The following is an 18,782-nucleotide window of genomic DNA, read 5'->3' as shown; positions in this document are numbered from 1 at the left end:
ATAGCTGCAGCAAGTTATACATAGTAAGGAGGAACAAGGGGTGGAAAAAAATGGACGGTGTATCTTTAACCCACAAAGGGTGGAGCAGATTTTGTTCTGAGCTCGCTAACAATGGAAACTTTTTTTTAAATGTTTCCCTCCATCAGTCCTGCCAAGCAATAGGAAAAAAAGAAAAAAGAAAGAAAAGAAAGAAAAACTTGTTCCGCTGAGTTCAACCCCAGACGGGCTCACAACTTCCTTCCTGCTTTCCGACCCCCTCCCCTCCCTACTCTCGCTCCCGCACATTCAACAAACGCTGAAGAAACAGCCAATGACAAGGGTGATGTTGGAAAAGACGAGTAACGATCGAGGCGGCTGAACAGTTTAAAATAATAATAATAATAATAATAAAGTTCCAGATCCAGCCGACAATAGAATTGCCTCGCTCTTTCAGTTAACGCGCCGCGGGCGGGGGCAGGAAAGACGCCTAAACATCTTGACCGGGAGGAGGAAATTATTTCTAGAGCAATTTTCAAGACTGCGCGTCTTCATGGCTAGAGCTTTTTCCGAGGCAATGTGAATAGTGAAGGTGCACCAATCTCTCCTGGACAGGTACGACCAACCTCTCCGATTTCACTCTCTTAATTTCCTCCTTGCGCATTTCTCTGTCTTTTCCTGCGCTCCCACTCTTGCGTCAAATCGATCGCTTTTTCTGGAGACCGGGTCGGAGAAAAAGTGCTGATTTAGGCTGGGATCGGTAGCGGGCGAGAAATCAGGTTTTATGGGTGCGGGTCGGTAGTGAGAAACGAGTTTCTCACCGCTCCTACTTCTGAAAAGTGTCCAACTCAAATGGGCAGTGTGCTTTCGTTGTTGAGGGGGCGCCTCAGCCTTCGTTTGGCGGGGGCGCCTCTGGCACGCTGCTTTGTACGGATAAGTTCCACCGGTGCCGGAGTTTAGAATACGTACACACACAGACACAAACACACGACCGCACTATCATACCGAAACTATCCTGGAAGCAACATGTATTCAGCTCTCTTCCGTAGGAAGAGAAGCAGTTCAGCCGAATCGACTCCGATTATAGAGATCCGCGAAAAGAGCCCTGATCTTCGGGTCTCCATAAAGATTTTCATCATTTGCTTCCTCGATATAATATGAGGGCAAGACACGCATCACAGGGTTCAGTTTGCACATAAACAGCACAACCGCGTTGGGCATGTTTACAAAATATTTAACTCACACCACCGCCCTTCCCGCCTTCACACTGGACGCATAATTTTTACAAACAGAGCTGTAATTTTAAGGACACTCAGGGACAGAGGTCCAGAACTTGCCTGGTATGCAGTAGTTGGACACAACTGATACTCCTACTGATGTATAAGTCATTGCCCTGAAGAACCACACTCTGCTTGAAGCACACTGCCTATTTACTAGATCCACCAACAAGTTATTTTGTGCACCATTATGTGCAAAGACATGTTATCTGCTGGAATTCTGAGAACTAGCTGTTATTTAAAAATACAGCTGAATAAAGACTCCCCAAAGAATGAACCCACATAATAAATTCAAGAAAACTTTTTAAAAAATGGAGCAGGGAAAAGTTGAAGAAATGTGCATGAAACTATAAAGGCAACTATGCCCACTATATAACTGTAAAACATTGTCTAGAGGCATATAATTGTGGCTACAACACAAACATAATCTTGGTCCAAAGATCAACAGACTCCTTTACAAACACATAAATATGTAGCTGCTCATGGATCACTCAGTGGGATAAAAAAAAGCAAATCACTGAATTATGGTAGCAAAACAATTCAGCTGATGGCTAAAAGAAAGGCATTACTGCTTTTTAGCTCATTCCCAATTTGCTTACCATATAACAGACCAGGGCAAGTCACACTTAGCCTTAGAAATCTTAGAGCAGGGTTTCTCAACCAGGCTTCCGTGGAACCCCTGGGTTCTGAGAGAGGTCACTAGGGGTTCCCTGGGAGATCACGATTTATTTAAAAAATTATTTTCAATTTGGGCAACTTCACATTAAAGAGGTAAGTTTCATTCTTTATTTTTAGTTTAAGAACACTGTTAATGCATATATACAGGCCTACGCATGAAACAAACATAACGATTTTGTAACCTCTGGCCTATATTTGAGCCTGAATGTGCAGGGGTTCCCCGAGGCCTGAAAAATATTTCAAGGGTTCCTCCAGGGTCAAAAATTTGAGAAAGGCTGTCTTAGAGTAACAGTGGCAATGCCAGTGCTTACCTCATTAGAAAGAGGCTAATGCTGTGGATTCTGCAATGTGTGTTTCTAAGATCCAGTACATTCCCAGCATTTTAAAAATCCTGTATGGTTGAATAATAAATAATATAATATTGTTATTTGAGAAGGATGGAAACAAATCCAGAAAAGAATAGGATCAAATTTATTGTGGGCTATATCCACTGATAAGCTTCAAGAAGCCAAATTAAAGAAAACATATTTTATTAATTTATTTATGTTAAATATGCTTCTAGCATCTTTACCTTATTTAGAATCATCCTCCACTACAGCCAGCGTATCAGCTAAAGACTTAAAAACAAACAAAAAACATTTTTAAAAACCCTTCCATATCTACCTTGGCCATCAATGGTAGAGAGCATGATTTTTCAAGTTTCTGACAAAATTGTGATCAGACCCATGATAAATACAGTCATTGTCCAAGTACTACAAGGCTTCTAGTTTGGTCTAGTGGTTAAGGCAATGCACTAGAAACCAGGAGACTATGAGTTCTAGTCCCCCCTTAGGCACGAAAGCCGGCTGGGTGACTTTGGGCCAGTCACTTTCTCTCCGCCCAACTCACCTCACAGGGTTGTTGTTGTGGGAAAAATAGGAGGAGGAAGCGGTATTAGGTATGTTTGCCACCTTGAGTTATTTATAAAAATAATAAAGGCGGGATAGAAAAGAAAGAAAGAAAGAAAGAAAGAAAGAAAGAAAGAAAGAAAGAAAGAAAGTTATATGGACTAGAAGATTATAATGTAACATTACAGTATATATTACACATCATATTATTTTGTTTAAATTATTTTGTTTATCATCTCCTCAAGTTATCAGGTTCCTTTCTCCTCTAAGTGCACATCAAAAAGGAAATTTTATCTTTTTTTAAATCACACAATTTTGGTTACAAAATGAGTGCTGTAGTGGTATAGAACAAGCATCACAGAAAAAAGTGCACAGACCAACAGTACATTATATATTATCACTGCATGTGCTTGTTGACTCATTTCATCATTACAAAAGTCACATTTTCCTCCTTGTGTTGGCCAAAGGCCTTTGACCAAGTGCCTATGACCATGGACTACATGAATACATATTGAGCCAGTCCTATATTCAAAATTCAGAGTGGTTTCTTCTTGTAGCAATTCTGATCTGTACATTATATAATTCTACTTCAGTTTCAGCAGCGTACAAACTTAAACATTCGAAGCATGGTAAATAATTAAGCAGACCTATTAGCAGCTAAAAATCTATACTTCCTTTGTTCTTGTAAGCAGACAGATGGAGAAGTTCCAAAGATTCATACAGTAGTTTAGCACACAGAATGGCAGATAAATAATTAAATTTGCCACAGCATGAAGTCCATTAAGTTACACACAAAATCAAAATCCTTAACATATAACTGACACAAAATAAGAGGCATGGTTTAATCTGGAAAAACTATACCACACAGATGCATATTATGGTTATAGTGTAGACATATTTATAACCTTATAAAGGTTACAAATACGTCTACACTAATACAATAGCATAGCACATATATAAATACACACTTAAGTATGTAATACTAATAAAACATGTGCATCCTTACAGCAGGAAATAATTGCATACTGTGCTTATATTCAGATTTCAGAAATAAATCCCAGTCAATTCAGTAGAATTTACCCTCCTTGTACAATCCCCACAATGTAGATTCTATCTAAATTTCAGCAAGGTGACCATTTACAGAACGTTTGAAAAAACAATTAACCCATCAGAACAGTGGTGGGTAACCTGTGACTCTCAAGATGACTCCAACTTTCATCAGTCTCAGCCAGCATGGCTGATAGGAATGATGAGATGGTGCAATAACAGCGAGAAGGCTACAGATCGTCTACTTTCTCATTAGGCAACACTGTATAACGACTAAAAATGAGCACAGGTACCATTTGAAGTAGTGTGATCAGAAATAAAGTAAAGAAGCAAAGTATTGCCACACAACACTGTTCCATCACAGAAATATGAATTCAGGGAAGAGTCTACAGCTCTGCTTCCTTTAGCCTTATAGTGGCTTTTGACTTGGTGGTATTGAATATTTATGAGTGCTATTGTTCTAATTATAACATTACTATTTTATTATTAGCTTCCTCAAATGCAATTTCTAGAGCGAATAATGATGACTCTTCCAGTATTACTTCCCACAACTTCCCAGGCTGGCGTTTAGGGCCTTCTACCATTCCTTTCCATAGTTACTAAATCCTTTTGCTTTAAAGAAAAGTTCTTCTAGGTTATAAGTTTTGGTTTTCCTATGTCCCATGACTTCTCCCTGCCACCCTCCCAGGGAGGGAGCCCATGTTTAGTCCAAACTACCTCCTTTAGTCTCATGGGATGACTTCTGATCCTTGGCTTTTTCCTTGCCATCTGTTGTTTCTTTCTGACCAGTGGCCAGAATGTGGGTGGTTGGCATCACTAGCTACTAATTTATGATAATTTACCATCTCAGGCTTTTATTTTTCTTGGCCACCTCAGTCTCTTCTTAGGGCTTTGCCTGAGAAGCAGAACCTCTAGTTTTAGCAGTACTTTTATTCTTTTATGAAAAATTCTAAACTTAAGACCAACTTGAGGTCAAACCTTCTTGTCATGATGTTTTTTTTTTGCCATGAAAGGGTGTATTGATTGTGATTGCTGAGAGATTTTCTGCACTCTGAATGTGCAGAGGCATTCTCCTAATTCATCTATCCATTGTTTCAATAGCTTATTTATTCTGCTGGAAAATAGATGTTAAGCCTTGGCTTCTAATTTATGTTGACATAGCAGGTCTGTTCTCTCTTTGTTTTCTTTTTTCTTCTTCCTCTCATTCCTTTAACTCTGTAGAAAATTTAAGAAGCCTATTTGACTCAATATGCCTGTGACACAGCTTACATCAAGTCTGGTAAGGATGTTGCTTTGTGGTCAAGGATTGCATTTAACATTTTTGGGGAGTTTAGGGCAGCAAAGTGGGTGGGGCAGCATTTATAACACGTGATGTGTTTCTCACGTCAAAATGAGGAAAAATTATACCATCAGTTTGTAGCAAGCATGATTAAACGGGTGTCTGTAGGCTTCCAAAAGGGGCCCTGGGGGTCCATTGATCGCAGGTTTTCCACCCTTGCTTTACTTTGCTACTGAATTCTCCTTTATTATTCATGCCTGAACCTTGGCATTGAGACTAGGATCTGGATTATGTAAAGATTCGGTCAATATGCTATTCCTTTCATCAACTTAATGAACTTTTAAAAGAGGCGGAGCTGGACTCTGCTGAACCTTTGCGGCTACTCACGTCTTTCTCGCAGCTCGGCTCCGGAGCGAGAGCTCTGCCTCCATTGGCCGAGCTCTGTCGCCCGCAGCCAATTGGCCCGGGCGGTTTGAGCTGTCTCCGTTTTCGCGCGCTCACTGTCCTTTCTCTCTTGTCTTTTTCCTCAGTTGTTGCAAGTTTATGGAGCTGTGGACCGGGGTCAGCTCATCGCCCCTGCGCATCTCCCGTTCCCTGGGCAATGCTGCAGCAGTTGCCGCCGCCGCCCCCCCTCCTAAGAGGACGTGGGCTGTTCGGCAGAAACTGACCTGGGTGAAGGAGGAAGAGGAGGAGGAGGAGGAAGAAGCGGAGCCTGTCCCCCGGCGGCCGGACCCATTACTATGGCCGTGTTCTGCTATGCGCTCAACAGCCTGGTGATCATGAAGAAGAGCGGCGAGGAAGAGAAGAGCGGGAGCTGCAGAGGAGGCAGGAGCAAGACGCCGCCTGCGCTGCGCAGGCAGGTGCCGCCTGAGGTCGTCCGGGGAAGCGAGAGGCATAGCAGCTACTGCCCGTTGCCTCTGGGCAGCAGCGGCGGCGGTTCCAGCGGTATCCCCGCGGCATTCCTCTTCCCTCCAGCTGAGCCGCCGCGTGCCAAGGAGGAGGCGCTCGCGCTCAGGACCCCTCGAGAGCTCAGCAGCCCTAGCTGGGTTAGCCCCCCGAGCCGATCTCCTTCGCCTGGCTGGAAAGAGGCTTGCGGGACGTCGCGGGTCCGCCAGCGGGAGCTGCAGAATGTGCAGGTGACGGAGAAAGTGGGGCTGTTCGAGGCGCACATCCAGGCACAGAGTTCGGGGGGCGCCACTTTTCCCCTAAAGAGTCCCCGCCTGCCAAGGGGAAGGTCGCCTTCCCCCAGCCTACCTCGCGCTCTCCCGCTGTTAGAGGATACCCCATCAAGGCAACGGGAGATAGAGGAGGAGATCAAGGAGCTCGAGAAGCTGTGGTTTCGACTGGAAACTACGGGGAAGGCGTTGGAGCAGGAGTCAGATAGGGGCTCCGGGGACACCCACCTATTACATGTGGCGGGCAAGGCGAAAACGAGCAGTGCGTGTCCGACTACGCAGAAAGCAAACGGGCTCTCCGGGGAGCGGCGCCCAAAGGCGACGCAGTTGGCAGAAGAGGACTCTGGAGCACAGGGTTCAGAAGAGGTGGAGAGCAGGAGCCCAACTCGGGCGTGGAGCTCAGCTCGAACGGATGAAGGGCACACGTTGCTGAAAGGACCCAATTCTGGCGAGATGGGGAGGGCGAACGGGATTTCCAGGGCCCAGGAGTCCAGGCAGGCAGAAAGTGGCCTGTGGCCTATTGGAAAGCAGAGCTTTGAGGCGGGAAATGAGCCTCTGAGAGAAAAAGACTCCAAAGAGGTGGAGAGCGGGAGAAGCCGCGAGGAAACTCGGGGCTCGGACCAGAGGCGCAGTGGGATGCAGCCAGGTAAAGGCGAGGCACGACTTTCAGTGGGGCCAAGGAAGGTGAGCGGCTGTTGCGAGAGTCGAGGCTTCTTAGACATCGGGCGCGGGAGGAGGGGCTTTCCTGGAGGGCAGGGCTCAGGCGCCATAGAGAAGCCCCTTGGAGAGCCGCTCCCTCCAGGAGACCCGCCTTGCCTCGCCAGAACTGCCGGCAAGGAGGGTAGCAGCAGCCTGCTGGCTTTGACATTCTCTGAGAAGCAGCCCCGGTCTGAGGTTATGGCTGAAGCCCAGGTCGTTGGGCTGCAGGAGCAGCAGCCTCCATCAGGGACCTCTGCAGCCCTGCCACAACCGTGGCGGTCCCTAGTGGAAGGGGAGAGTTTCTGTGGAGGCGCAAGCATTCCTGCCGTTATTGTGACAGACTTGGATGCTCAGGAGGAGGAAAAGGCAGGAGAAGCTCCCCCAAAGGACATGCCGGTCAGGAAGCTGTCTTCTTCTTCAGCTTCTTCCACCGGCTTCTCCTCATCCTGGGAAGAGTCTGAAGAAGATATCTCCAGTGATCCTGAGCGATCCTTGGACCAGAGTCCAGCCTTCCTGCAGACCCTGGATAAACCCAGAGTGGTAAGTTCTGAGCAAGCTGTGTCTCAGAGGATTAGGGGAAGCGAGCATCTTCTCAAGGCCTAATACAATTTCCCAGACAACAGGTATCTGCCCATCTGTCATGGGGATGGAGCACTCTTAAAGTGATTTTTTAAAATCAGTTTCTGTGGTACTGCTACTGGCTTTTCATCCTAACTTTTCCTGCATTTGGGTTGTTCTGTGGATCTTACTTGGTTAAAAGCAAAAAAGTAAAAGCATAAGTCTCCAAACTGAACCATAAAATTTGTATCTCAGTTCCAGGAGATTTTAAGGGACAATTTCTACCAATTAAGCTAGAAACTGACATGGAACTTATTGGTGGGAAGGAGCTATAGCATAATAAAATTAGATAGTGGGGAAACAATATGAGTGGACAACACCTAATTTTTGTGGCAAAACCAGAGATGGTTATGGGATTGACTCTAATAATTTAATGCACAATTCTGTGTGTATCTGCTGAAAAGTAATCCACACCTAGTGGGATTTTCTCCTAAATAAGTGTGTAATAGATATAAATAGAATCATAAACTTCAAAGGTACTCCAGAGATCAACTACACTAACTCCCTGTCCAATGCAGGATTTGCTAAAGGAAATTGTTAAATAATCATTATTTAAATCACCAAGGGAAAAAAATTAAATAACTACTGATTTAAATCAAAATTCCTATCTTGACATTCTCATTCTTCTAAACAAGCATGCATATTAACTGACTGCTGTAACAAAATGTAGCATTATGCAAGCAAAAATATAATTGAAAAATTGATCTTATATCCACATGTACTGCAGAATTCTATTTGGACATCAGATACTTCTATTGTCACTATCTGTACATAAGCCAGATGGCTTATTTTGAAGGCTAAGATTGCAATTTAGACTTTGAAGAACTAATTTCTTTTGGGGGAAAAAGGTGATTTAAAAACCCACTTTCAGTATACATACTGGTTTTGTGTGAATCATTGCTGAAAAGGCAGATGAGATGGTGGTGTACTGTTTCCAATGAGTATGATGGTTTTGACTCCTGTAGGCCTATGATTGCTGTAGGTTCAGCTTTTCATAATCAAATACCACATGGATTGAACCAAAAATGAGGACAGGTAATCAGATTATATGGCTAATTTGAATTTTAAGGCCCTTCTTAGAGCAGAGAGTTTCAGCTGTTCAACATTTATCCCAAATTAATAGGAAGAATGATTATTTGTCACTTTTTAAAAAGTTGCCAACTTGCCACACAATTTTACTTCATTACTGAGAAAAATATCAGCTGTTGGGAGTGTTTCACGCTTTAACTCTGAAATAAAAAGCCAGAACAAGTGCCAGGCACTCTCTACTTCTTTTAGCTATGGCTGTTTTATGAACAGCTATAAGTAACAAATAACTTGAATATCTTGTGATATAGTAAAGGTAAAGGTTTCCCTTGACATTAAGTCCAGTTGTGTCCGACTCTAGGGGGTGGTGCTCATCTCCGTTTCAAAGCCGAAGAGCCGGCGTTTGTCCATAGACACTTCCGTGGTCATGTGGCCGGCATGACTACACGGAACGCCGTTACCTGCCCGCTGAAGCGGTACCTATTAATCTACTCACATTTGCATGTTTTCAAACTGCTAGGTTGGCAGGAGGTTGTGATATAAGATCCATATAAATAAGCATCTAGAGGGAATAAAATACATATTTTTTGATAATATGCCTAAATAGAATTAAGGTTTTTCATTCTGAAATATGTTCGTTCATCTACGGCAATATCCACACAGTTAGCTAATTTCCAATCTAAGGATATTAAGTGTTCTGTTGTATCAGACAAAGGAATATGTATAGTCTAACATTCTGTGTCACAGTGCAAAATATGTATTGGGAAGCTTAATCTTCAGGGCTAGCTGAGCTTGATACACATTGTACACCAATTCATCTAGAACTCATCACGTTGGAGAAAGCTATGTTGTAGTTTGTTTCAAGTGTTTGTTGATAGGCAAATTATATTGTTTTAGCTAATATGCCCATTAAAATATTAAACCTTATATGTGCTCTTCCTTAAAGGCAATCTTCAGATGAACAGATTGTCCATAATTCCTTATTAAGCATTTCTGGATGGTGTTCTGAGATTTTTTGTACTGTTGGTATTTTTTTAAATTTTACAGTATGTTGACATTTAACTCTGGTTCATTCCCTTGTTTTTCTGGTCATGGTCAAACATTCTTATGTGGGGAAAACATGCCCTAATATCAGCCCTCCTCCTGCTTTCTGGTTTCCTGTGGCATATAAATAAAGTAAACAGATTTTCAAAATATACCTTATCAGAATTCCACTTCTGAAACAGGTCCCTGGACTTCTGATTTGAGCCTAACTCAGTGCATCATATTTTCACTTTAAAATATTACTAATTTCTACTATAAATAAGCAAAAATTAATTGTCTCTGTGTTCACAGTTAATGCATAAGTGGTCTGGTTTGCATATTATACTTAGCCATAATGCCCCTCATTTAGCATAACATGCTAAATAAATGATCTTGTGACTTAATATTATGTGTGAACTAGGCCACTGCTGCAAAGATAGGCATCACTGACTTATATTTGGGGTAGAAGCTGCTTTGCTTAGGCATGTAACTCCCTAGTACAGACCATGAAATTTACTCTGATGCTATAGTATGAACATGATCAGATGATGGTACATTTAATACTTTTAAGATGCCATGGGACTTCTTGCTTCTGTTGTGAAGTACTGTAATTCACCATTTAATGTTTTTTGGGAAATTGCATAATATATATCTGAGACAACATGCTAACAAAATATAGTTACCTCACAGCTTCAGGGAATTCCTGTTGCAACCATATGAACATAACATGAAAACATGTGAGATTTTGCCAAATATTCGTGAGAGATTTGCTAATACTAATTTTGATCTGGTCAGATAACTGGGATGAGTTTGTCAATACATGGTAGAATGTACCACTATTCTATGTTGGAATTTTGATTTATCAAGCCATTTTGAGATTTGCTTCTTTTTTTGCAGATTTGCAGGTTGAAATCAAAATAAAAGATTTTTTTTTTTAAATTTCAGATGGAAGAATCTCTAGCCATTAGATTCTGGGTGAGAGAAGAAAACTGAGAATATTAGTATAGATACTAGACAAGTGAATATTTTAAAGTACAAATACTAGGACACTGGGTTGCATATTCCTGGGTACTATTATGTCTTAGGGAAGAGCATAGCCCATATATTTCAAGAGTTAGTAGCTGGCTTCACATATCTAACTAAGCCATAACTAAGCCACATCATTTCTTTGGTTTTAGTTTAGAGTGCTTTGTAAATACAATGATTTGTGGTTTAATATATTTTGAAAACTCATCCAATTGTGGTTCATTCTATAAACCATGATTAAATCATAATACAACATAATATTTGAAATCTGGTGAGGGGTAACAAGGAGATAGATTATCAAGCTTGCCCTAAGAAAGAAGCTTTTTAATGGGCTTGTTAGGTTAGAATCCGAGCTGACAATCTATGATGCCATGAATTGTGTGAGAATTTCTTTTTTGATACAATGATAGTAGCGAGGGATATTTCAATAGTCATAGAACTGTTCAAATTTTATTTCTAAAAGGTACTTTGGAGCATTAAAATACAGCTTCCTGCATGATGCCAAGAAAAGGTGCAGCTGCTTTAAGGAGTTGCAGACAAATGTTATATCTGTGCTCCCTTATAGCTTGAAGCATTTTTTAGAGATTGGATCCAAGTGCAGTGCAATAATACCAAACAAGCCTTTCCCAAAGTGGCAACTTCTAGTTGTGCTGACATTACAGTTTCCACAATTCCCATACAGAATAGCTAATGGGTAGCTGAGAATTCTGAGTATTGCCATTCCAACATATCCGGAAAGCGCCAGATTGAAGAAGCCTTGAAGTTACGGGAAAACTGTACCTCCGGCTTAATCCACTCAACTAACCCCATCTAATCCTGACATTTTGTATGGCAAAGCACAATATACCTCAGACCCAGTTTTGATGGCAGTTTGCTATTCATTCCCCAAATCTTTGCCATCTAGCTATATTCTGCAGCTACTTTTTAATGGTTGAAAAATCGGTAAAATTTGCAAGCAAACTGATCTTCTGTCTGAATGTGTGAAAGCACAAAGTATGAAAAGGACTGAAGCATTTTTCTGAATCTACCTCAGTACTCAAATGCTTGGGTTCTGCCCCTTTTGTAGATTCAGCATGAAGAATTCTTAGTACATTCATCTGCATGCACTTAATAGTCTCTTCATGATTAAGAAGCTGCCTGATTAATTATCTGCTAGAAATAATTTCATGTATCCAGATCCTGAAAAGGCTTCAGACATAATGGTCTAAATAGAAGTAACCAAGCAGTATCTTTTTTAAATTTCTAGTTTGGCATTTCCTATTAGCATTTTTAAAACTATTTTGTCCAGATATATCCTTTGCTTTGCAACTTTATCCCTATAACCAGCATGTCTACTAAAACTTTTAAAATAATAGTTCCCATCATTGTAACATAGGAGTGAAAAAAATCTTCCGTTTGTTACTCAAGTGAATGTAGAATACAGACATAGAATAAATGATGGCTTGAAGTAGGATACACCTTATTTAAATGCTCATAACAAGGCTCACACTGATCTTCCATTTCTTAAGATTGAATGATGAGGAAATCTTTCAGGAACATCTGCTTGTCTATTGTAACTCATGTTCTTTGTGGGTAAGTTTCTGGATTGATGTCTCAACACAATATTACTTAAATATGCTTTTCACTCCATAGTTCCTATTTAGACTAGAATATTTTAGATAGAAGGTAATATATTTTTGAATCTAAAAAAATAAGCAATTCCCATTTTATTATTTCAATACTGTGTCAACATACATTAAATTCCTATCTTTAGAAAGTTTCCTCTTAAATTGTGTACCACATAGGTACACAATGTAATCAGCCCTTCTCTAGGTAAGTACACCAAGCAACGCTAAGTTCTATGCCAGTAGTATCTACAGAGCACTTCAGATATTTTCAACAAGGCTTCTCTGTTACTTTCTAATGTTCTGTAACTCAGTGGTTGGGTTCACACATCACAGTAAGGAATAATAATGCTTGTTATTTTAGTTTAATCTATTGGGTGAATCAGTCATTGTTTATGGTGTAATATGTTGTACATATTCACCCTTTTGAGTTCTCATTAACAAATTATGGTTAAGCAAACCATAGCTTAGCATAATCAATTTGCTTTCAGAATATAGCTGGAAAGGTGTCATCTGTATTTTACCCATCATTTTAACATCATACTTTTGCTGCGTATTTTTGGTGGAATTGCAGGACTTTTCATCATTTGACTTAGTGTTGCCTTGGGCCAAGTATGTCACATGCTATTTTTTTTTTGTATTCTTGAAGCCTAGATCACATTCTGTTCTGCACTGAATATTCCTACTTCAGTTAGACAAATTGCCAGCACAGATGTCATGTTGATTTTGTACCTATGGGAGAATCATGTTTTCAATTCATTCTCATAGAATCACAGTTTATTTTTCAAAGAAAAAGAATTCAGATTAAAAACAGATTTTGTACAAAAAATTCTAATGGATTACTATAAAAGATATGCCAGATACCCATTTGCAAACCCAGATATAAAAGAGATGATGCAAAATCAATACATTATAACAACTAATGTATAAATATAGAAAAGCCTGAATGTTTACTGAAAAATAGGTAAATAGATTAATATCTGGCAAGTGTTACAGGATAGGGTTATTGTAGATTTATAATAAATAAGGGAATAGGCATCATATCTACTAGATATTATGCTCTGGGAACTTCCACAATCTCTGTGCAATAAAAAGTAAGTTTTATTGACTGAAGCTGTTGATAATAGGCTCCAGAAAGACAAAATACATTTAATAAAGATATTTTATAGAATTATGTGTCACAAGATTCGGTAATCATAACACAACATAATACTGTTATCGGCAGAGAAGGCATATTATGGACCCTGTCCATGAAAGATTGTCAATTGGCAGGGTCCAGGAGGAGCACCTTCTCTGTTGTGGCACCCACCCTCTGGAATAAGTTACCCCCGGAAGTGAGGCAGGCCCCACTCTCCTGGCCTCCTGGAAGGGGGTTAAGACCTGGTTGTGCTACCTTGCTTGGGGTGGGAGGGGGGATAGCCAATCATAGGGGTGGTTGGTACCTTGATGGGGCCAATGATGAGATTGTTATTCGCTTTTTGGATTTTATATTTTATATTTTGCATTTTATATTTATGTGTATTTATATATTTATATTGTATGGTTTTAATTATTTTAAATCTTTTATCTTTAATTGTAAACTTTCCAGAGTCGTTATACAAGATGGGCAGTGAAGAAATATGATAAATAAATAAATAAATAAATGTAAAGTAGTTTTAGAAGGTTGTGAACAAGGTAAATAAACCTGTCAGTAGCTATTTAATATAATAGACAAGAATAGAAGATCATATGTTTAAAAACGGTAAACCTGCAAGTACAGGATGTCTGGAATAGTTAGATGATGGTTGTCATCTTTATGCTCTGCCTGTGAACTTGCAGAAACATCTTACTGGCTAGTTTTCAAGTCAGATTGCTAAACTATATGAATGAGTGTTGTGATCCAGCAGGCTGGTTTTAAGTCCTTACCCCATACAGCATGGAATTCATAGAATGTAACATTATTCTGAAAATTTCAGCTTTCATTTTTTTGAACAAATCAAATGTTTTGTTTCACTTAGGTCTAGCTGTTACTAAGGTATAGGCCTCTGATGAAGAGACATTATATGTCTTGAATACCTCCCACTTTCAGTGCAGTGTTGGCTTTTAACAATCCATGAGATGCGCTTGTGTTGTTTCTGTCTTAGTGTGATGCGTGTCTTTTCTCATTATTTTAGGATATGAAGTGATGAATAAAAACATTGCTTTGGATTTGTTAGTTCTATTGAAGTCACTCCATGTTCTTTTTTCCATAGCCTTCTTCATTTTAAAAAAAAGGTTATATAAGGCTACCAGTGTGAATAAAACCTTCATGATTTATATATCCTGAGTCTAGAACTTTCCTAGTAATGAGGTAAACATGACTGAGCATATTTTGTGCTTTTTTCTTTTGAAAGACATGTTTAATTTCATTCATAATGCTTTAACAGTTTTTCTTTTGGAATGAAAGAGTTCTCTTTCAATCTCTTGTGTTTCACACTTCATTCCCTCTTAATTCTATAACCATTCACTTTTGTTATAGGCAATGATTATAAAATCCAGGAATGATTAGTCCATGAAGATGTAATTGTAACGTTGGTCCAAGCTTGTTCTGCAACACTGCATTTTCATACTGTAAATTCAAGTCCCATGCAAGAAATTCGTTTTGAGAAATATTTACCGTAATGGTGCATGTCAGATTGTTTTTTTTTTATTACAGATTCCTGTTTCAAAAATTGTATCTATGATAGAAGATGTGTTTAGGTTAAGCATTACAATTGTTATGTTTGTCTTTGAAGGGAGATCCATATATAGCAACATTTCAAGAACAGCTTCACAATTTGCAAGGCTTCCCCAGAGACAGTCAAGAATTTTAGCTTTCAGTTCAATTACATATGTGATTTTGAGAGTACACTCTCTGTAAAAATAATGAAAAAAGCCATGAGATAAGAAAAAACATGTTATATAGAAGCCTATGATAACAGCTATCTTTGAAAAATAATATTGATTGCATCTTCTAATTTTGAATCTTGATAAAAGTTCATTATTGTACATTCTATCTACTTCACCCAATGACTGTAGAAGTTATTTGAAACAGGATTTGGAGAGAAAAGGGGGTTATTCTTTTCTGTCTTTTCATAACATAGACAAATTTTGCAGGCCTTATGAGAATAATCTATTCTCCCTTTGGCAAAGAAGGCAAAAGCCCAGCACCTTTAAGGCACTTTTTTCCCATTTTAAATACAACACTTTCATAAGAGCACTTAAGAGGGTGCCTTTAGAATTAAAAATATCAAAGTGGTAAATTTGCTTATTTTTAAAGTGCTACCTTTGACGGGAAAGTGTTACTCTATGCATAGTTGCCAGCAAAGTGTTGGAGTTGCTCCTGCTCAACATAGAAGGCTAGTTTTACTTGCTGAAGCTGGATAAGTTAGGCCACAAAAGTGAATCTCTCCTCCCCAGGCTGGTAACCTCCAGATGTATGAGGACTATAATTTCCAGATTTTCAAACCAATATAGCTTTTTCTTGGGGAGGCTTGCCTAACTTTTAACAGAACTGTTGAAACATTTAGAAGCTCTATCTTAGTAACTGCTAGCAGGTTTATAATATAAAAGTTTTATTAAGCATAGTATCAGTGACCTCCAAAATATTATGGCAGCAGAAGAATTTGTGGTAAGCTATTTGCTACATAGACACAACAGTTCATGAATGCTTTGTTTGTAGTGAAAATATTTTTGAAAAGTTTTGCTGACCCATCACCTTTCAGATACGTTGGACCCCAGCACTTTAGTTTCTCCAACTGGCACAATGTGATGGCTCTGGGTGATGGGAGAATGATTTGGGAATGCAAAGTATTAAAAAGGGTTATGCTTGACTATTTAATTACCTCCTATGCTTACTGAAGAAAGTTTTTAGTGGTGATGTAGAACAATCACTGTGCTTCTATATTTCTGCTTCCCTGGACAAGCACAGGACAAAGCATTCTAAGATTGCTGCCTACTTTGAGCAAAAACCACTGTTAACATAAGCAAAACAGAATGACTGAGAAGTGTGTGCATGTGTTTGCTATTGAAATGAAAAGTTCATTCATTTCTTTGACTGGCAGTGAGTGAGAAATAATATTGAAGCGTGCTTTGTGTATAATGATATATTTTATTCAAGCAACATGCATAGCCTTTGGTTTTGTTTTTCCCCAGGGGGTTCAAAAGTGCTGGATTACAATTGCAACAACAACAAAAATTAATTTCCCATATAAAAAACTCTTATTTCTTCTCTAGGAATTTGGATGTCAGAAAACAAACAAACATATTTTTTGGTAAGAGCTAGTTCTTGTGAAAGAAAAAAAACAGCAACTAGAATTGAATACATACATAAACAGCATACTATTCCCTTTCAGAGTAAGCAACATTATAGTGCAGAAAAGGAGTAAGAAGTAGTAAACAAATGAAATTAAAGTCAGGAAATAAGGAAACATACCTAAAACTAGTTTACATAAACACTATTTATTGTATCTCTCCATTTGATCCTTGCAAATGATCCTTGCATCAACCATGTCCATGCATTGCTTCCTAAATCACTTTTGTTTTTTAAACATCTCACTTCTTTCTTTTTGAGAACCTCATCAGCTCCATGACTGTTTCATTTGTCAGTCTTCTCCAACCCAGTATCTTTCATATATTTCTTTTGCTATTTGATCCTCATTCATTCTTTCTATACGACCAAACCACAAGTACTTCTTCCATACTGGTCACTTACTTCTGAATTCAGTACACATTAGTTCAGCATCCGTTCATTCTTGACCTTGTTTTACCACACATACTTCTTAAGTACCCCATTCCTGTTATATTCAACTTATATTCATCTCTTCACTGACATAACCAATCCCCATTCCTATATAGTGGGTAGAGGCACGTGCTTATTATATATAGCCACTTTTACTGAACATTCATTTCATGCTGCAGGCCACAAATAATCACATATTACTCACTATCTTTTTATAAGTATTTGCATTTCTTAAAATTTCTCTGTTTTCCCACGTTTAGTAAACATTTACCAAAGTATACAAATTCATTGGTTCAATTTTTCACTATTTATGTATAATTTTCGATTCATTTTCCACATCAAACCCAATCACCTTACTCTTTGATAGATTAATTTTCAGATCCATGCTCCATCTTGCAGTGTAGTCTCTAATATTTGCTGAAAATAATGGGCTGTCAGCCAACAACATGGCAATATTTGTATACAGAAGTGTATATATAGTTACATCCTTAACCAGCACCCCTTTAATGTCACCACAGGCATTCCTTATATATTTATCCATAAATACATTAAACAATCAAAACGTCCTTGTCTTATTCCCATCTTAATGTTGAAGCATTCACTAAGCAGCTTTTGTTGGAATACTGGTCAAAAAGATACGAGGTAACAATGAACAAAACCAAAAGCACCTTCTGGAGAATCTGCAAATCTGGCTAATGATACGGCTATTTTAAATGATCAAAAAGAGGGGCTCCATGTGTTTTCTCAAACACTACAAAGCACCTCTTTCAAATACTTTGTGCAACCTTACTGGGACCCATGCCATTTTTCCATTTGGTAAACCTCTACCTCTTCGAATTTTGGGTCTCTGTCAGGACCAAGCTTGCCTCTGACTCAGAAAGTGAAACTATTTCTGAGTCAGAGGAGGAATTGGAAACTTACTGGGCTGGAATCGGAGAAACGAAACTCCAGTGTGACTCAGCAGAGCGGGAAGAACCTACAATGCTGATTGGGCGAGATCCAGAGGAGGATTTGAATACGCCAATCAGTGTGCGCTGAGACGGGCTGAAAAATGCGCGAAGGAGAAGGGAGCTCGATTGGCTGCAGGAGACTCCAAGCGAAAGATTATCCAAAGATCGGGATAAAAGGCAGCAGCACAGAGAGCGAGCTGCCAGAGACAACCAATCCTCTAACTCTGCAACTTCAGGACAAGAGTCCTTATTGGTATTGGAGTCAGCATCTGTGGCCAAAGAGGAACCAGTGCTCAAGCTCCACTGCGAAGACGGATTAAATTCTGCTTCTGCTGCCAATGAGGAAACTGAGTCAGCTGTGCCCAGCAGCCTTCGTCTTGCTTCCAGCCGTGAAACTCCGTGATGCCCTCAGCAGCGTGAGTTGGTGTTAGCTTCCCAGCGCTGCTGTTTGTACAGAGTTCTACGTGACCACACTTAGCAGACTCCAGCGTGTTCAGAAGTTTCACACCTATCCTGTTCAGGATCTGAATTCGTGGACTACGAGGTCTTTCCAGCTGAGTCCAGCCTAGTTCCAAGTCTTGCTCCAGATAGTCAGTCCAGAGTATCCAGTCCAGTCTGGGGCTTCCAGCCGAGTCCAGTCTAGTTCCAAGTTCCAAGTCTTGCTCCAGATCTCCAGTCCAGAGAATCCAGCCTAGTTCAGGGCTTCCAGCTGGGTCCAGCCTAGTTCCCAGTTCCAAGCCTTGCTCCAGATCTCCAGTCCAGAGAATCCAGCCTAGTCT

At 39.8% G+C, this 18,782-nt stretch overlaps 1 protein-coding gene across 1 annotated transcript in view; it reads left to right on the top strand.

Moving 5' to 3' along the window:
- Positions 1-221: 221 nt before the first annotated feature.
- Positions 222-18,782, top strand: part of ITPKB (inositol-trisphosphate 3-kinase B) — a 79,800-nt gene continuing 61,239 nt past the window's right edge. The window contains exons 1-2 of the mRNA XM_063304293.1: positions 222-591; positions 5,675-7,558. Coding sequence (XP_063160363.1) covers positions 5,885-7,558 — 1,674 coding nt within the window. The 5' untranslated portion in view covers positions 222-591; positions 5,675-5,884. The remainder of the gene's footprint in view (positions 592-5,674; positions 7,559-18,782) is intronic.

The sequence above is a fragment of the Candoia aspera genome, chromosome 1 (assembly GCF_035149785.1).
Source record: "Candoia aspera isolate rCanAsp1 chromosome 1, rCanAsp1.hap2, whole genome shotgun sequence".
In the NCBI taxonomy this organism is placed as follows: domain Eukaryota; kingdom Metazoa; phylum Chordata; class Lepidosauria; order Squamata; family Boidae; genus Candoia; species Candoia aspera.
Note: the sequence above shows the minus strand (reverse complement) of the source record. Positions and strands in the feature narration are given on the sequence as shown.